Source organism: Neopsephotus bourkii, unplaced genomic scaffold (genome assembly GCF_033783945.1).
Source record: "Neopsephotus bourkii isolate Nb327-2 ecotype Australia unplaced genomic scaffold, CSIRO-AGI_Nbou_v1 NB_1132, whole genome shotgun sequence".
NCBI classification, from domain to species: Eukaryota; Metazoa; Chordata; class Aves; order Psittaciformes; family Psittacidae; genus Neopsephotus; species Neopsephotus bourkii.
The window spans coordinates 137,358-157,069 of NW_026901618.1; the positions used below are offsets into that span (position 1 = coordinate 137,358).

At 39.8% G+C, this 19,712-nt stretch overlaps 1 protein-coding gene across 3 annotated transcripts in view; it reads left to right on the plus strand.

The window, feature by feature from the left end:
* OSBPL10 (oxysterol binding protein like 10) overlaps positions 1-19,712 on the plus strand; it is a 135,291-nt gene that overhangs the window by 102,707 nt on the left and 12,872 nt on the right. For all 3 annotated transcript variants that reach the window (XM_061362632.1, XM_061362631.1, XM_061362633.1), the window contains exons 7-8: positions 10,078-10,224; positions 15,955-16,438. In XM_061362632.1, the coding sequence (XP_061218616.1) occupies positions 10,078-10,224; positions 15,955-16,438 (631 nt within the window). The remainder of the gene's footprint in view (positions 1-10,077; positions 10,225-15,954; positions 16,439-19,712) is intronic.

Below are 19,712 nucleotides of genomic sequence, written 5' to 3' on the forward strand. Positions count from 1 at the left end.
TGCTGTGTTACAGAGTCCTTTTTCACTGTTTAGCATAGACATTCCAGGATCTCTGAATGTGCTCTGCTTTTTGCCTTCTGCATGATTAAGTACTTTTTGGGCCGAAGAGCACAGTAAATGCCCTGTAATGACTTGGATAGATGAATTAATCTCTAGTCAAAGGTGGTACCAGTTAATCCATTCACTAGCAGGCCATCTAAAAAATGAAATATGAGGTAATCAATTTAAATTATATTTAAGGGTAACCAAGGAAAGGTATATTTAAGGATTAAATGGACAATTACACTAAAAGTAAAATGAAATGAGCCTAAGCCTGCTGCAGCAGGACTGACGATGACTAAGATAATCTAGCTAAGTTTGATTTTAATTTTTGCTAGCATTCTGGACCTGTTACTGTGTCAGCAAATGATGTCCAGTGAAACTGTTTATGCAAATAATTAGTAACCATTTAGCTCCAGCCAAAGCCATTGCATTTTGCTGATTCACTCCCATTTCCAAAATGCGTGTGTTCCAGCTGCTATCTGTATAATGTATGAGAATAATATTTCCCTTAACATAAAAATATGAAGCTTTGATACAAAATTTACATCCAGTTTTGATAAACATGAGGCTCTGGTTCATGTGGCATTCCATAATTACTAGTGAAAATTGGTGAAAACTAATCATTGAGATATAAAGAACTCAGATTCCTGTGCAGTAAGGCTTAAAAATTGAGTTAAAATGGATCAATTTCTTACTCTGTTCATTATAAAACCTGTGCCCTCTGGAAAATGAACTCTTAAGCCAATGTTAATTTTATTTCAGGATTCTGCACTATTTGATTAGTTGTATGCCAGTTGATTTGCTTTGTGCTGTAAGTTTTATTTCTTAGTATGTTTATGTATGGGTTTGACAGTACTGCCCATTAGTAAACTTACCCATCTCATTAAGACTGTGAATATCTTAGCTAGATTTTAGTATGTTGGGCTGAACTCTTCTAAAATGAGTGTTTGTCTCAGGTTGAAATTGCTTTATCTATCTTAGCGAGGCAGTACCCAACCTGTCTTCAGCTGTTCCATCTGCTCTTGCTAGAAAAAGATAGGGTTTTCTGCTTGTGGTGATGAATTCCAGTGATTCCTTGTTTGAAAAGCCCTGGATATGGAAACAGCTGGGATGAAAGTGTTCCATTATAAAACTTTGTCTCAGAGGAGGAGCTGGAAAGAGAGAGACAGGACTTTTTTATGTTGTAGTGTAGAGACAGGACAGTTGTCTTCACAGTCTGAGATGCACCAAGTGAATCATCAGGCTGAAAACAAATCTTACAAGCTTTTCAAGCAGAAAATTCCACTGGCCTCAAGAAGTTATCAGTATAAAAGATAACAATCTTCTAGTTTCATACATACATTGAATGTGTGTGTGTTTGTGGCAGCAGTAACTGTGTATAGTGGATGCGTCAGTGGCAGGAAGAGTCAGAATGGTTCAATAAGCATGTTGTCTTGGGGAAAGATTGTTGATATTACTTGCATTTAATTACTTGTCTTTACCATTTCTTTCCTCTTACAAATATGCTGGCATATGATGCTGCATACAAGAAATGGCACTGCAAGAACTCGATTTACATATAGATTAGTATTGCAAGACCAGATGATTGTAAAGGTTGAGTTTGTAGTTGTCCATCATTTTGTGCCCTGTTTGTGTATGTGAATGGTATGTTATTGACTAGCATCATAGCATGTTTCTACCACAAATTTGCTTAGCTAGCATACTAAGTGGCATAAAAGAGAATTACAGCTGTCTGAACGATTCCAGTTCTGTGACTTCCTAACTTTTCAGTTATGGGGCTTTGCAAGCAGAATCATTATGGAATCACAGAGTACTCCACGCCAATTGGAAGGGACCTTTGGAGGTCCTACAGCTCAACACTCTGCTCAAAGCAGAGCTGCTCAGGTCATGTCCAGTCAAGTCTTGAACACCTCCAACAGTGGAGGTCTGACAGCCTTTCTGCACAAACTATTGCAGTTTCTCTTAAGGAATTTATCTGTGGGAGCAAATGTTTGTTTATGATTCCTTACCTTATCAGTGTGCTGTACTGTCAGGTGGGTAACTAAAATTGCCTACTAGATCCCTTACCAAAAAGTGTTTGACTTTCCCTTCTTTTCAGGAGTATGGGGGAAGTTGTTCCTAGTTTTCGGTTCTGCAAGGATCTCATTCTAGAGATGACTCCTTTTAATAAAGGCTCTAGAGAGTATAGCCTTATGCTGTACTTTCCTCCATGTTAGTCTTCCTTACCAACCTGCAGCTCAGTGCAGTCTTTTGTCTTTAGCTCTCCAAGTTATAAGCATGTAACAAAACTGAGTATCTTTCAGGAAATTATCCTTCACTAGTATCTTTATTGCATTAGGTTTTGTTAAAATTGTTTATTATGTGATACTGTATTTCTTGTGGGTTTAGGTTAGCATAAAATTTACTGTTGTGATTTATGCTAGCCTTCAAGGTTTTTTGCTTCAATTTAGGACAAGTCCGTGGGGTTTTTCCATGAGCATTTCTTGTAGTTTCATGTTGCTTTTTCTTTCTGATGATACCAGTGATGAAAAATCTTTATTCTCAGTTCTGATTGAATTTATGCAATATTGCAAAGTCTTCCTGTGTTTCAGGATTCAGATTAAACAGTGCTGTGCTTCAGTAGCTCTCATTTCATGAAAGATGCTCACAAGATGTCTGGACTGGTGCTGGTACTTAGTCTCTTCCTGTTGAGTCTGTGCTTGGGAATTAGCTGCTTTTCAGCTGCTTTTCAGGACTGACTGCATGAGGTTTATGAAAATCAAAATTTGCAAGAGGAATTGTCTTAGGAAGAAGGTATGAACATGTAGGGGAAAAGTTGTCCAACAAACAGTATTTGGTGCATTACAGGATTACAATGCTGTGGGTAACCCAAATGAGGACCTCTAAAAGGATGTTAAGTCACTGATTGATTCTTTATTCTTAACATAATCATTTTGATGGTTAGTTTCTAATATTTTTTCTGAAGGCTTATGCAGGCTATACTGCAGCATAAACATAGATGCCCTTTGTTTCATGTTACATGTTTTTCCTCTTCGTTAAACAAGAAATCAACCCTATTTCTTCTTAAATCTCTTATGTTACCTGGTTCTCATTATTGCTATATTATGTTTACCCCTAAGTATGGTCACAGGTCAGAGTGAAACACAGCTGCAGTGTAGGAAAAGGAACCTTTTTGACCTGTATCTTCAAGGATGAAAAGAATTCTGTTCCCAGAGATACTTCTGCAGAACATTAACAAAAAAGCATTAGTAAAACTCTCAGAATGGTGAATACCTGGATAATGTGCTGGCCTCCAGATGCTTGTCAGATTGGTTTTGTTGGGAAAGAAAAAGACCATAGTCCTATTTGTCACCTATGATAGAAGTTTTGTAATTATTTTCTTTGCTTGCATCATCTGTATGTCAGCCATCTATATGAAGTATTGGTATCAAGATACATTTTTATTTTGCTTGCTTCACAGTGAAGAAAGGGTCACCTGAAAAGAGCTAGATATTGTTTGATTCAGTAGGTAGCTGCTGTTACTTGCATCCAATTAATCATGTGTGATAGACAGACTGCTCACATTGCCACACTTTAATCCTTGCTGTTGTCCCTAGCTAGAAACATTTTCTGAACATCCAGTGTGCTTAGCATATTCAATGAAAAAACCCCAAACCTCAAACAAAACAACAAACCACTATATATATATTTATATATATAAAAATTATCCACACACACAAAAAAATAGAGATGTTTTAATCATTGATAATCCTAGTTTGAAGAATTTTATTTTTTCTGGAGACCTGAATTACCAAACACAAATAATTAGTAAGAAGTTAATTTCTGGTCACTTTGTAGACAGTTTTTCATTTTCTACCAATGGCTTCTATAGTTTGACCAGTCTGTGATGAATGATGTATCCAGGATTACATTAAAACTTTGGCCCTCTCTCTTGCACTCCAAGCCCAGATGGCAGCCAGCTCCAAGATGGATCAGCTGCTGGCCAAGTCTGAGCCCACCAGTGATGGTGGTAGTACCTCTTACTTAAGAAGGGGAGAGACAGTGCTGCAGTGCTGGAGGAAAGGAGGATATGTGAGAGAAACAGCCCTGCAGACATCAGTGTCAGTGCAGAAGGAGGGGAGATGCTCCAGGCACTGGAGCAGAGATGCCCCTGCAGCCCATGGTGCAGCCCATGGTGAGGCAGACTGTTCCCTTGCAGCTCATGGAGGTCTACAGTGGAGCAGATCTCCATCCTCAGCCCATGGAGTACCCCACACTGGACCAGGGGGTTGCCCAAAGGAGGCTGTGATCCCATGAGAAGCCTGTGCTGGAGCAGGCTCCTGGCAGGACCCATGGCCCCGTGGAGAGAGGAGCCCACACAGGAGCAGGTTTGCTGCAGGACTTGTGACCCCACGGGGGACCCACACTGGAGCAGCCTGTTCCTGGAGGGCTGCATCCCATGGAAGGGACCCAAGCTGGAGAACTTCGTGGGCTGTTTCCTGTGGGAGGGACCCAACACCTGGAGAAGGGGGAAGACAGGCGGAAGGAGCGGCAGGAACAATGTGATGAACTGACCACAACCCTGATTCCTCATCTCCCTGTGCTGCTGGGAGAAGGGGGGAAGGTAGAGAAATCATGAATGATATTAAGCCCAGGAAGAAGGGAGGGATGGGGGAAAGGTGTTTTTAAAAGTTGGTTTAATTTCTGATTGTCCTATCCTGAGTTGATTGGTAATAAATTAAATTTCCCCAAGTTGAGTCTGTTTTGCCCATGACAGTACTGGGCAAGTGATCTCCTTGTCCTTAGCTCAGCCCACCAGCCTCTCATTATATTTTCTCTCTCCTGTCCAGCTGAGCAGGGAATTGCCTTTGGTGGACAACTGGCATCCAGGCAGGGACAAGCAACCACAATAGCATGCTAATATGCTAGTCTGTATATAAAATAATTTAATAAGTACAACTTACTGGACAAGCTACATTTGAGAGTTACATCTCTGCTGATGAGGGATGGGTGCTGAAGGCTTGCATGTTTTTCTGTCATGCATGACATAGCTGCCAGAGAGAAGGCAAGTGACACAAGTTTGTGCAGTTTTGTTGATTCTGATACAGTGACAAGTTGTGTAAGAAGCTGACAGTTCATTATATAGTACTACTTTTGGGGTATTCTTACTGTATCTGCTTTACAAAGAGAACTCTTAACTTTGGTACTGAGGCTGGCAAAAAGTTTGTGGAGCCAATTTGTCACAATTGTGTAAATATGCTAAAGCTCTCTGGCCTTACAGAATTATATTTAATCTTACACCCACAGAAAACCTGTTTGCAATCGCTGAAGTTTCACAAGTGCAACTGTAAATAATGCTTGCAAACCTGTATCATTAATGAAGGGAATCTGAAAATCAAAAATGAGACCTTTGACTTTTATGTGCACTGGTAGAACTAATTGTAATTACATGACTGTGGAAAATATGGCAATCTTTGCCTAGTCTTAAATGCTAATTCTGTTTAATGTTGCTTCTGAACAAGCCCTGCAAGTAATTTATTCCATCTTTCTCTCAATGCAGAAATGGTTCATATAGTATTACCTTTTTTAGTATCTCTTTCAGTTTGTTTTTTTTTTTCTTTTAATCTAGAAACACTTGTGGACTACTTCTCTTGGAATATTATTAAATTATGTCTTTTTATCTAGGTTTTTTAAGTTCCTAAGATTCATCCTCTTGCTTCTGACTACAGTTCTTTTCATACTGCATAAAAACTTTGTAATGCTTTAATGAAAATTCTTAGAATATTTTTGGTATAATTATATGAAGAATTGCTTTGTGAGGCCTATTCGAGCCCTCAGTGTGCCCCTGTCAGGATAAATATGGTCTCTGCTTATTATTGTAGTGGAGAGTGCCATCTTTACTCTAGTGTTTCTGTTGCCTCCTTCAGGAATCCTAGGCTTTTGAGATTAGAGGGGAAGTCTGGAGGAAGGCTTTGGTGGAGGAGAAACAGGTTAGGCAGAGCTAAAGCTGCCCATACATAACTCCATGGGGCCTGATGGGATGCACCTAAGAGGCCAGTGTTATTGCAGGGCCATCGTCTACTGTCTTGATACTGTCTTGATTCATGATGTTTGGGAGAGGTTCACAAAGGCTAGAAGAAAGCAGATGTCTCTCCTATGTTCAAGACGGGCAAGGAGCATGTGGGGAACTGTAGTTTGATCAGCCTCACCTCAGTCCCTTGGAAGGTGGATGAAGCCTTGCTGAAGTCAAGGCAGATAACATCCACTGCTCTCCCCTTATTGATCCATCCTCCATGCCATCATAGAAAACTGTCCTTTTACAGGAGCATACCTTCTAACTCTGTGGTTCTATCCAAGGCTTGTCAAAGCATCTTTTTCCTGAAGACAGTTCTTTTAAATGCAGAATATTCCATTCAGAAACTATTTCTTTCCCTTACAGGTTTCATCTGTTAGAATCAGCATGTTTTCTGATGCAGGCTGCTGACTAGAACATCCGCTTCATATCCCAGCGGATGACCTCTCTAAATTTATCAATCCCAGTTCTAATGAAGTGACCTGTTTAAAATAGATCTCTGCTAGTATATGTTTTCATCTCTTCAGTGTTTTAAACTTTGAAGTGAATCCGTTCATGTGGTTTTCCAGTCAGATTTTTATGAAAAATGCTGGTGCTTCAGCCCAGTGTTGGAAACTCATTTTGATTAAAATGATTTTAAATATAAGTCTCTTTATGGTGCTTATTTGTACTTGGTTCAGTATTTGATTCTCAGGGTTAGCACCCCAGCCTAGCTGTGCTATTCATTCCAAAGCTGAGCTGCACACAGCTCGATAGCTTTTCCGTTATGCTCTGACCACCCAGGAATGGAGCAAATCGCTGCTTTCCTGGTTCAGCTTTGCAATTATACTGGGGGGAGGTGGAGAGTATGCCTGTGTCTGATAATTCAGAAAAGCTGCCATTAAAGGATAATCACTCCACATAATCTTTTGCATTCTACTGAATACTTACACGCTGGTTACTACTAAACTGCATGCTATTTCTGTGGAGGAAAAAAGGAAAAAAGAATTACAAACCTGATTGGGCCTTTAAGATTTTTTTTTTTTTTTTTAAATACAGTAGCTTCACCTTTTAGGGCTGTTTGCCCACACTCCTGTTGTTGTACTTACCTGGTTGGGGTTTTTTAAAGCAAGTATGTGTTAGTTGAAAATGTCTATTTTCTCTGCTTTAAAAAGCAATTCAGTAATTCCTTAGAACAGCCAATGAGACAGGGAAGTTCAGAAAGGATATTGTTTACTGAAGAGGGCTGCTGATCAGTTCCTGTGACATAAATTGTAAACCTCTACTGAAGTTCTTAGTTTCTGCAAATGTGAGAAGATGCAGATAGTTGATATCATTCTACGTGCACTGAAGGTCACTTGTATGTCACTAGCTTTAATAGTGAAGTTGTGGAATTTTGGTGCCCTAGCACATGTTCTTAAAATAGGTTATAGTTAATTAAAATTACGGTCCTTATTGCAGATGGTCATTAAACACTGGCCTAATGTTATATTGTACTCATCCTCCCTGATGAGCAGAAAGTCTTTCATAGAATCATAGAATGAACCAGGTTGGAAAAGACCTTTAAGGTCATCAAGTCCAACCGTTACCCCAGGACTGCCAAGGCCACCACTAAACCATGTCACTTCCATTGAAAAAAATGCAAACTCTACTTTCCTGAGCATGTAAATGGTTTATAGGGTTGCTTGTCCCCGCTGCGTGTTTTGTAGAGCAGCAGTGAGAGGCAATTGCTGTTTTGTTAGTAACTCTTTGAAAGGCATGAAAAAAGCTTATACAGCAGGAAAGAAAGAAGGATTTCTGTCCCTGACTGAATGTGCTGTCATGGGGAAAGAAAATTCTTAATATGTGATTTAGGCTGCAAACTTGTTAATGCGCAATTTGTTTATTTTCTGATGCTGTGAGCAGCTGAGGTTAGCAGCTGTTACATGTTCACTTGAAAGCATCCTACCTCTCTCTCACTCGTGTGCCCCCTCCCTCCTGCTCCCGTCCTGGATCCACCAGGATATCCTTGGAGAAACAGCAGCATCATTTCCCAGTTGGAGCTGTGTGCAGTGAAGCTCACTGATCTCGGTGCCATGCGACTGGAAAAGCAGGGAACAGATTGACATCTGGTGCACACTCTCCAACTCGATAGCCAAAAAAAAAAAAAAAAAAAGGGGGTGGGAGTGAGGAGGGGAGGTTCCCTGGCTTTTTTCCTAGCACTGTTAATTCCTGCTGGAGCCTGTTTGCCTCCAGCTCAGTTCATGGCAGTAACAGAAGCAGCAGTGCTTATCCACCAGCTCACTGCTCTCAATGAGGTCAAGCTGGATCAAAGGGAAGCCTCCTGTGGAAGCATCTACTGTAAGTTCTGCTACTGCTTTTTCCACACTCCCCCCAAATGAATTGTAGCCTGTACAGTTGAGCCAGGCTTCAGTGCTTTATGTCTCCCTGGCTGATAATTTTGTATGAGGTTGTCAGGTTTCATGTTAATTGAACTTGTCAGTAAGGTGCCTGTTGGATAATAATACTGTGCATTTTGGGAGGAAAAGGCTTATTGTTCTATCCTGTTATTTTCTGAGGGATGGGAGGAAGAAAGTGTGCTTTTGTCCTTTTGAAGAGCTCCAAGCTGTTGAGGTGACAGCAGCTCACCAGATTTTGTTTTATGTAATCTACGTGTTCTACTTTCTAAATAAAGTAATACAAAATGTCTTTCAAATGTTCTTTGCTTCTACCAAATAGCTATTCTCAAAAGAATAGCTACCTAAACATTTATTTAATTACAAAAAATAAAGGGAGAAAGAGGAAATACTTCATTGAAATCTTGGAGTCATCTGTAGTAACTACATTTCAGAGACACTGTCCTTGCACAAGCTGCTGTTCACCTGAGGGGTCTCTGATGTGATTATTCAGAAATATTTCTTTGAAACCCGATTCTGAGTATAAGCTGGTTTGAGTGAAACTTTTCAGTTGCAAAGACTTTCACAGTGAGATGAAAAATTTCTTATTTCATGTAATGAAATAGCTGGTTCTGCAGAAGTGCTGTTCAGCGTGAAGGAATGCTAACTTCTGCAGGTAGTGGTGTCTCACTGCATGGAATCCTGGGGCAGTAACGAAATGCTGGGCTGTAAATTTTTCAGCTACATAACCCAACTTTTTATACTACAAAAAGATTACCTGGATACATACCTGGAAGGTTTGCAGAATGGTTTCAATGGATTGAACAAAATAACTGCCACCTGTTGGATTACTGTTAATAATATATTGTAAACCCTGAGGAGAAATGAAATAAAATATCACAAATTGTTATTGCTTTCTGCTGTAAAGTTCCTTGTAAAGGAGGACGACATGATGTCTCCTTGTAAAGGAGGATGTCCTAATCTGCAGCTTGTGTCTGAAAACTGGGTTGTTACTGGCGTTATGGTGCAGTGAAGCGGCCTAGTGTTACAAATGACAAATGTCATAAAGACTCACAGTATTGCTTTACCCCCCCAAAATCTAATGTCTTTGGGTTTGTTGGGTTTTTTTTCCCAATGATAGTATTCCTCTTAATCTCCTTCAAGAATAGTCTTAGCTTTCTTAGATACCTAACTTCAATATTGAGTAGAAGAAAGGGGGGAAAAATAGTGTGAAATCAGGTCATGCAACATTTAGGTATGAATAGCTGCTGGAGAGATTTGTGAAACAATGTCTTGAAGACTCATTTACAACTGTATTTCTGTTTAATAAATAGAAGACCTGTTACTTTAAAATGCTGTGGTTTTTGTTTGGCATCACTGCAATATAATGTGAGAAGATAATGTTAGGTATCAGCATCTGATACCTAACCACTCGCATTTTTCGGATGGGATCAAAAAGCTCTATGAATCCATCACTGGATTTTTTTATTTTTGAATTTATACCTTTTCTTGGTGTAACAGAAGCTGTCTTTGGTTCCTTTGAGACAGCTCTGTTTTTAAACATATATAATAGGAAGAAAACCATACTGTATCTTTTTGTCCAGATGGTGATGTTCCTCTTAATTTCAGCATTCAGCTTGTGAGTTGATCGTAGTTGAAGATGAAATGACAGATACTGAAGACAATGAAGAGGAGGATTTAGGAGTCATGGATGATCAACGTAGTGTAATTCTTCATCTCATCTCCCAACTCAAACTTGGCATGGACCTTACCAGGGTATGGATACTGCTTCTCTCTTACAATTGTTCATTATTTCTTTTTCCTCTCATCCTTCTGTTTTTGTGTATGTGTGCACGTGCGTGATTCCTGCAACCATGTTTTGCCCCTGTGGACAAGGAAGTTTGCCTCTTTTATAACGGTTTGGTTCCAAGCAGGTATAGAGGGCTGTCTCCTGCAGGGTTTCACAGAAAGTGACCACATCAGATTTTATAGGGTTGGGGGAAGAGAAAGAAAAAAAAGAAATAAAATCCCCTGAACCTCTTCCTTGATTTTATTGTAAGTCTTTCAAAGCAACCGTATGTCGTGTACGTATCTCACATGTATAATAAGTCCAGGTGCATTGAGTGTTTGAGGAAGAATAATGCAATGGTATGCGTGGAGGTGCATGCTCAAGTTACTGTTTTGTGGAGAGGATCCTATTTAATTATTTGGCAGCTTAAAAAAACACATGATGATAAAGAAATCATAGTCTTCAATGTATCACTGTTTTTGTCTGTGTTAAACTGCTCACCAGTTTAACCTTCTGTGCATCCATCTGATCCTGTAACCAGCATTGTTAAGAACTTCTCTATACTGATGTGATCAAAGAAATTATGGTGTCTGAGAAATTCCTCATAAGTCCTTAGAGTTTTGGAAATGAGGTAGAGGTTCTGGAAGCAGGGAATTCCTCTTTCTGAATAATCCTGTATTCCAGTGATACCTTCCCATGGGCTTAATAAGTAATCAAATGGAGAATACAGAATCAAAGGGAATACAGAATTCCCTTTCCTTCCACACAAGTTTTCTACATAACCCCCTCCCTTTCCCCTACCACCCCTCCCCAGTAAGCCCCCTTTAATCCCCTTCCCACAGATAAGAAGAGCTCCTTCTGATGCACCTTCCACAAATAAAAAATTCTGGAATCTCCAGGGAATTTCCCCTGTGCATGTAGTAGCTTTGCAGGAGATTCTTCTCAGGGGCATTTTGCTTTTCTGAGGAGTTCATCTGCTTTCCTTTTGATCTTACATATTAATCAGAATCTATTTTTACCATCACTTTCTTACTAAATAAGGCTTTCTCAATGTAGTCTTTTCTCCTTCCTCTGGAACAACTGACAGTATTTAAATACATTTTTAAGACTGAGCAATCCTGTGATCTGTTGCTATGTATAGCTATTGAAACTGCACAGAAATTAATGTTTTGTTCTAAATAGAACAGAAGTTTCATCATTTTATTTGTGGATAGTTTATACCTGTCACTCGTTAGTATGTCTGGGGTTACAGTTAATTTTTGTTTTTGTTTTTCTTACGTTCCTTTTTTTTCATAGCTCTTCCTCTTTTCTGTGTGGGTTTGCTAAGGTTGCGGGAGTCCATAATGTTTAAACTAGATCAAGATTCATTACCTGTTGTTCTTTTGTCTTCAAAGCATTTTGTCTTTGGTAATGAACAAGATTTTTCTTCCTTGTGTCATCTTTTTGTCGTGGCAGAGGAGGCAAAATCCCAAAGACACAGGGTTAATGTAAATAAGAGAAATTCCTGTAAATAAGTGTAGACACAAAAAAAAATAGGAATGTCAATATGTATGATAACCTCTTTCTTACATAGTGTTCTAAGAGCACAGTTTTTCAGGATAGCGATGAATTTTATCAGATCTGTGGTACGGCAGAATACTGGCATGCATGAATGTATGTATGTAATACCCACAGTCTGAAAAGAGGAACAGGCATATGGCAGTCAGATCCATCCCTACTCTGTGTGATGCACGAATACACATATGATGAGTATTAACTAGACATGCCACATGTGCACATCACTTTTCTGACCGTTTTGAGGATTAAACAAAACATAAATTACAAGACAGCTGGCTGCTTCTTTTCATTAACTTTTTTTCTTACTGACATGAAGCCCTTGGGGCTAGAGATGTGTGACACTACAGTTTGGTTTGTTGGCTGTCTCTCTTCTCATCATTCATGATTCCTCTGCAAGTGAGATTTCAGATAGCCTTGATGCTGGTCATCCTCTACTGCAAGTGGCTGTGGCACAGTAGTTGCTAATATCAGAGGATGTTTTACATGTTCCCGTTTTCCTGTGCTGCCTTCGCTAAGGTTGTTTCTTTGGTTCATTTTGTGAGCTATGGATTGTAACATGACACATGCATGAACAAACAGCTTTTCTGAGCCCCTGGTGGCTTTGAGTTCTGGATGCATAATCATTACCTTCATGTACCATATCAGAGGAAGCAGCATTCTTTCCTTTTCCTGCAGAGTGATTGCTTATGCTAGTTTTGGCCTTGCCTGCTGACATCAATCTCCCACAGTGATGATAGTCACATTTAATGTTGCAGAGGTGCTTCATTTCTGAGGCGTGTCATGCTGCTCTGCCTTTTAATGAGGAGTTAAATGGTAAAAATCTACTGTGAAGGAAAACACTTGCAATGAAGTATTAAATCTGCATGGGGATTTGCTAGAACAGGCTGAACTCTGTGGTGGCCAAATAGACTTCAGTAGCTGAAGAGAGTTGGGTGGGGGAGCAGTTCACAGCAGCAGGACATAATACAAAAGTCATAAGTCAGACTGGGCTAGGACTTTAAACCTCATTTAAAATCAGAATTGCTGGGGAAAAAATAAGTTTCTAAATTGTTTTTTCTTTGGACTTTTGAAAAATAGTGCCAAAACCTACTGACAGAGCCATGAATTTGTTGGCAATGGCGTCTAATGGATTGCAATTAATTCTAACAGTTTTACAGATGGGTGATCACTCCCCTGCATTCCCTCACTTTCCCTATGCAGTTGATGTGTGCTAAAAATAAAGGGCTGCCATTCTGTGTAAAAGGACTGCCAGTAATATTGCAGAATATCAACCTGTTGTAAATTAACATTGTAATATGGTGTTGATGATGTTTGTGATTTGTCTCTCAATATACTTTTGCATTGAAATTTTAAAATATAAGTGGCATGAAATTTATTTCCGCTGTGACTCAGATGACAGTAGGAAAACTTCTGTACCTCTGAAAGAATGACATCACACATGGGGTACCTTGGTCAGATAACGGTGTTGACATGTTTTGCCTCACAGTAAATAGTAGCAGGGATGAGTATCTCTGCTCTTAAGAACCCATGCTCTTACTTTTCTCAGTTGCATTCAGATTTAATTAAGTATAGCAGAATTAAAATGTAGGAGATTATGATCAAGCTTTGAACCAGTATTCTTTGTTTAACCTCAGTGAAAATGGAAACTGGTAAACTGCTTCCTTTTCACCTGAAGCCTGAGAGAGAACAGATTATTCTAACATTTTAGAATGCAGTCAGGAGATTTCTTTGCTTCAGATGTCAGTAAGTTGGTATTTATTCTAGGGGGACTCTTTTGTCCACTTGGTTGTCATGGTAGCTTTTTCTTAGGGGAAAAAATTAAGCAGTTTTGACTTCTTATGCAATAAAAAAATAAAATCCTACTAGTAATCCAGACCAAAACCAATATAAAGAACATAGGTTCAAAGTGTATTTTTCTGGACAGTGTATTTTGTTTGGATGCAGAAGAGCTGAAAAACTCATTCCCTTGGGAGCTGGAGTACCAGCACAAGTGCATAACAGTCCAGTGCTGGCAAGAAGAATGTGGTTGTGCTTCCAAATTTGTTTATTTGTATTTTGCTTGTTTCTGCAGAAATCAAGATAGGGCCAATAAAAAAACCACCCTAACTGGTGTGGGGGTTTTTATGTTAGTGCATGCTGGCATTGCATTTTGAGACTTCGAGGGTATGAGATTATTTAGTAAAAAGCAACATTTTCAATAAATATTTTATAATACTGGAGTTGTGCAAACTTTAAAACTCAGTTCTTCTCACATGCAGTTCTGCCTTCTTTTGTGGAAACAGCTCAATTATTCTGCCCTTTGCAGTGATCCTTCCTTTCCTGCTGCAATTAAGGGTGTAGTTTCCATTTTAGTAGGGCTTTTAAAGCAAGATCATTAGAGCTGGAGTTCAAGTTATTTGGATTTTGAATTGATTCTTGAAACTGAATGTTAAGAGTCCAGTGGTTTGTAACATCTCATTTTGTGGCTGTGTTAAGTATGAAAGCAGCAAAGCACACAGCTGGTACTTGAGCGAGTAGCAATGCAGACTATATGATCAAGTCAACAGAATGAAACCACAGCAGGCTTAATGTTGAAGCATAAAATTAGCACCATCATAGCTATTGTCTGTAGTTTTCTCCTCCATTTGTGTAATAAAGGTCACTTCTTAGAGTCACTTGGACATGACAAGATGCAGAGTGCTGTTTATTCAGATTAATTTTTCTGCCCTTTCATGTCTCTGCAGTGAGCTCATGATAGTCACTATCAGTATTTCTAGACAGAAGTGATGGAGGTTTTTTCTGTTTGGCTGTCTGTTGCCCCTTTGATAACCTGATCTTTGAGGGGAGAAAATAAGTGCAATGAAGAATTAAAGAGGAAAGCAGAATTGCTTTAATAGAGGACAGCTGTTGGTCTGCATCTGCCAGTGTTGAGCCACTTTGATTCTAAACAGATAGGTGTGTGCCACAGGGTCCTTGTTGGTCATGCAGAAGCAACCCCTGAGCTCCCCAGGAACAGCCCTGCACAAGGTGTGGAGCATGGGGGAGAAGGAAAGAAATTATTTTCGGTCCCCTGGCCCTTATCTGCCTTGCTGTGCGCTCCAGGATGTCTTACGAAAAACTCTGTTACTCCTGAGTGGATGACTTTGGCAGCATCTGCGTTGCCAGGTGAGCTGCTTGAGGCTGCATCCAAATCACTGCAAACTGCGTAGTGCTCAGTCACAGATTTTTTCTGCCCCTCCTGCTCCCCCTTGAGCCTCTCCAGTCCCAGGACATTTATGTAACAGCTTCTGCAGCACTTGTTTGTCTCAGCTTGTCTGAAATAAGGTGAAGTCATGCTGGGACCCATCACACTAGTATGGTATAGTATAACTGAGGGGATGTGCCATGTGCCTGGGGTGACTGGGTGACAAGGGGTTTGACCAGAGAGGTAGGAGAGGGCATCACACATATAGTGACAATGTACAGTGGAGGGAGTCAAGCGGGGAGAGTTTGCTTGCCTCTAGCCTCTTGGGAAGGGTCCTTGGCATCATTTTATCCTTGGAAACACACCTGAGACTTGGTTTTGGTTGGATCCAGTTGGCTTGGTTTGTTAGAGACTGGAAAGGACATAATACATATGCAGTGGGTGGTCAAAGGCCCAAGAGTGAAATTGAGAGCTAGATGTTTGACAGAATGGGCAGATGTACTCTCTACCACTTATAGATTGGTGATGTGTATGTTTACATAAAACAATTGTCGCCCAGTGGTTTCAGGGAGTGTGCCCTCCCTTTCTTGAGGATTATGGTGAATTGGGTTTGTTGATGTTTGCTGTAAATGAATTTACATCAAGTATGGTTTTTATGTCCTGTAAACAGGGAGAACAATGGTTGGTTTGTTAACTGAAAGGAGAGGAAGAGGCAGTTTTCCATGTGAGCAGAACAGCCCATCCCTGTTGTGTGAGCTGCTGTTGAGAATCCTAATGAAATAGAAAGCAGCCTGCATGGCTCTCAAGGCTTTTTTTTTCATTCTTTATTTACCCTGCAAAGAAAATGAAATTGCTGGTACAGGGGAGGAAAAATACACTCTCCCAAAACTTGACAGGGCCACAATTGCAGCTGTCTTAACTGTTCTCCCCCCACTCTTCCCCTGTGGTAGTATGATCATGGGGAAATCATATCTGCCTTTGTCTGCTTTGCATACAGGTAGTGCTTCCAACATTTATTTTGGAGAAAAGATCCCTGCTGGAGATGTATGCAAATTTCATGGCCCATCCAGACCTGTTTTTGTCAATTGCAGCTGGAGCCACTCCTGAGGAAAGAATTATCAGCTTTGTGGAGTATTATCTAACAGCTTTTCATGAAGGCCGAAAGGGAGCGGTTGCCAAGAAGCCCTATAACCCTATAATTGGTGAAACGTTTCATTGCTCCTGGGATGTGCCTAAAGATAAAGTGAAAGCATTGAGAACTAACGGTGCCTCCACAGTTTCTAAGGAACCAACCAAGGAGTTTGGCCAGAACCAGTCCACATGCTACAAGCTGAGGTTTGTAGCTGAACAAGTGTCCCACCATCCACCAATATCTTGCTTTTACTGTGAGTGCAAAGAGAAGAAAATGTGTGTGAACGCTCACGTATGGACCAAAAGCAAGTTCATGGGCATGTCAATAGGTGTTTCTATGGTAGGTGAAGGTAAGAAATGTGCTTTTACTTCATTTTTTTGAGCTAATGTCATGGGTGTCAACACAACAGAAATCCAGATACTTTCCTGCTTTCTCTCCCTCTCACCCTTCCTTTGACCTTTGTGGCTATTTGTTTTGTGAAGTTTGGAAGTAAAATTGCAGGGTTCATACAACTTCTTTTGTGTCCAGACAGAATGTGTACAGTACATATGTGTACTTATATTTTTGTGATTCTGTTAATGTGGCTGTACTGCAGACAGAATTAAGTTGCAGTAGCAAATGGCTACTAACATCATATTCTGTAAGAACAGTTTCATTTGTCTTGCTCACTTTTAAAATGATCTGCAGTTTGGTATGCGATGGTTGCATAAGTGGAACAAAGAGATAGGAAAACTCCACATTTTTACTCAAGCTGAATGTTCTTTTTTTTTCATAGTTTCTGCAAAGAATCATGGTTTCTGTGGTGTTCACAAAGTTAGTGTTTTATCTCATGCTTTATAGAAAGTCATGCAGTCAAGGTATAAGTCATGATTTGCTATATCATACATGCATAGACTGCTTTATGGTAAGTCATTGCTGAACATGAATTCAGAAATACAGGGAATTGTAACAAATTCTTCATGAGTGATGTTAGCTGATAAACACACCTGTACCAGTGTCATTACTGACTGCTAATGTATTGACTTCATGTTTCTAAGCAATTTAGTCCCTTTTGCCATTTGAGGGTAATTCCCTGCGTGTGGCTTTCGGTGTTTTGTCTTAACTAGTTTTTAGACTGTAGTCTCAGAAGGACCAGGACAACTTATGGTAAATGCTTCTTTTTGTCATCGTTGTGTTAAACACTATGATATTAAAGGTACTAAAGAAGTAGAGTGGGAAATGAGCGATTAGGTTTTGCTCATTAATAACAACAAAATGATTATGGTAAAAACATACAGATCTGTTCTGCTGTTTCTACTAGCTAGAACTAAATAACAAATTCAAACAGTAGAAAAGGCTACAGGAGCTTCTTTTCTGATGGCAATGTATTCCCTTTTTTACAGAAGAGTCCTGTAACTTCCTTAACTACTGCATTTGATAGTATTGTGATAGCTAAAGTCTATAACAGCATGGCTGTTTCCTTCTTCCTGTGACTTAGGTTTGATTTTAATATGGAGTTAGGGAAGTTGGGAAAGGAGCGTCAGAAGGGAAATTGGTCTTTCTGTCTTCTGACTGTACTGCTGCCAGCCTGACTCACTGTTTAACTTGCTGCATTTTTCAGGTATATATAAATTTCTACTACTGTTGTTCTCAGCGAAGGGAGCTATTTAATGTGAATAAAATTAAATGCAAAGTCACTTATGGTTATGTAGGAGTAGGGAAATTTATTTTCGTTGTTGCTAGCGCAGTTCCCTGGGATTGAGGGTGTCTGTTGTGGGGATTACTTGAGACTTCAAAGTCCTGATGTGTCCCAGTTTTGAGAGACAAAGAGTCTAGAAATGAAGCACTTCCCTACCTCAAGGATAGTTTAATGTGTGTTTCTGAGACTAAGTTCTCCCCTGACTTTTTTTTTTTCATGATCCTGGAGATATCCCAGGAGTAGAGGCAGGCTTTGGGGAACATCTGCAATGGTCAACTCTTCTGCTGCAGGCTTTACTGCAGTCTTTATGATGGTAATTTTGGGAGGAAGTTTGTGTTTACCAATTTATAGTTATCATTTGTCTTTTTTTGTCCATATAAGTGCTGCCGGACATGCAGCCTCATGGTTGCCCATGGCAGTGGTGGAATCACCGTCCCTGAAAGTGTTCAAAACCCATGTAGATAAGTCCCTCATGACATGGTTTAGTGGTGGCCTTGGCAGTGCTGGGGTAATGGCTGGACTTGGTGATCTTAAGGATCTTATCCAACCCAGTTGATTCTATGATGACAGCGTTTTTGGGAAGTGATGGAGAAACTCCACTGCAGCCCATGCATTTCTCTTGCATGTTGAGGACTGGCAATGGGCAGGAAGAAGTTGTACTGCTGAAGCTTTTCTATCATCTGGAAACAGGCAGCCTGAAACGGGCAGCCTCAGTTTTAAAATGCTTGCTTTGCAGTGTGGTTTCTTCACTCAAAATGATGCTTTCTTCAGTTTTGAAAACATAAAGTCTTACGGAAGTCTTCAGAATTAAGCTGGTGAAGCTTTGTGAAGCTGTCCAGAAATCAGAATCTACTGCAGACATTTCTTTCTCATGTGCTGCGTAAGTATAAATTCTGTAGTAGACTGAAGTCAGCATGAGCACTGGGGAACAGGTTGGTGAACCAAAGCCACTGGGCTTACAGTGTGCAAAACCTGTGTCTGTATTTACAACATCTGATAATGCAGGCCTAATATTTTTTTAATGTGAAATATAATTTGAAGAATTTTCTTTAGGGACATTTTATGCACTGCAGAATTTCAAATGGGGTGAGTTAGTCTAGCAAAGCACAGATGGTGGAAAGACAAGCTATGCTGTTAGTCAGAAGGTATGTGAAAGTAGTTGAGATAGGTAGAAAACAAAGTTACCTACTAGAAGAAGGTTTCTGACAACAAGGTTGCCTGCTGAGGTTGTAGAATCTTATTTTAAACTAAAAACTGGAGTAAACAAGTTTCTCAGGAATGACTGATCCTGCTTTTGTAAGAGACAAAGTGACAGTTTGTGAATCATAGAAATCCCTGGGAGTTGATTGTATTTGCTACTCCAGGTTGCATGACCAAACTCATCATGTGTTATTATTATTTTTTGTTCTTTCCCCCTCTTTATTTTCTTTCTTTCTGTTTTCTTTTTCCACATTATGAGCATTCAGCCCTTTTTCAGCTGTTGCTGAAGTTTACTTATGCACGTCAGTGCCTTTGGCTTTCTGTTAGAATAAGGATTTTAGATTGTGCATGAATTGAAAGGCAGTTTCCTTGATATCTTTAAAATATCTCTGTCCATTCTGAGACTTCATTTAAATCATTCTGGTGTTGGTAGAGGAGTTTCATTATACTGAGCATTCATAGTACTACCTGATGTATGGAGTGAAAAAAACAGGATTAGGGAGCTGCAGTTACTGCTTTGGATAATTCAGTGGGAGGAAGTGATCACCTTGTACTAATTCTGATACTGATCAGAACACTTTTGTTTGACCTGTAATTTTGTTGTGGCCTTGGTGTTGAATACAAACAACTGGGATGTGGTTTAAAACTTTGCTCTCTATGGAATAGTTTTGTGTGTGCCCTTCACGGAATTCAATGAAGCTTTTTCTACCACAGTTGGCTTTTACAAGAAAGTAGTCGTACTGAA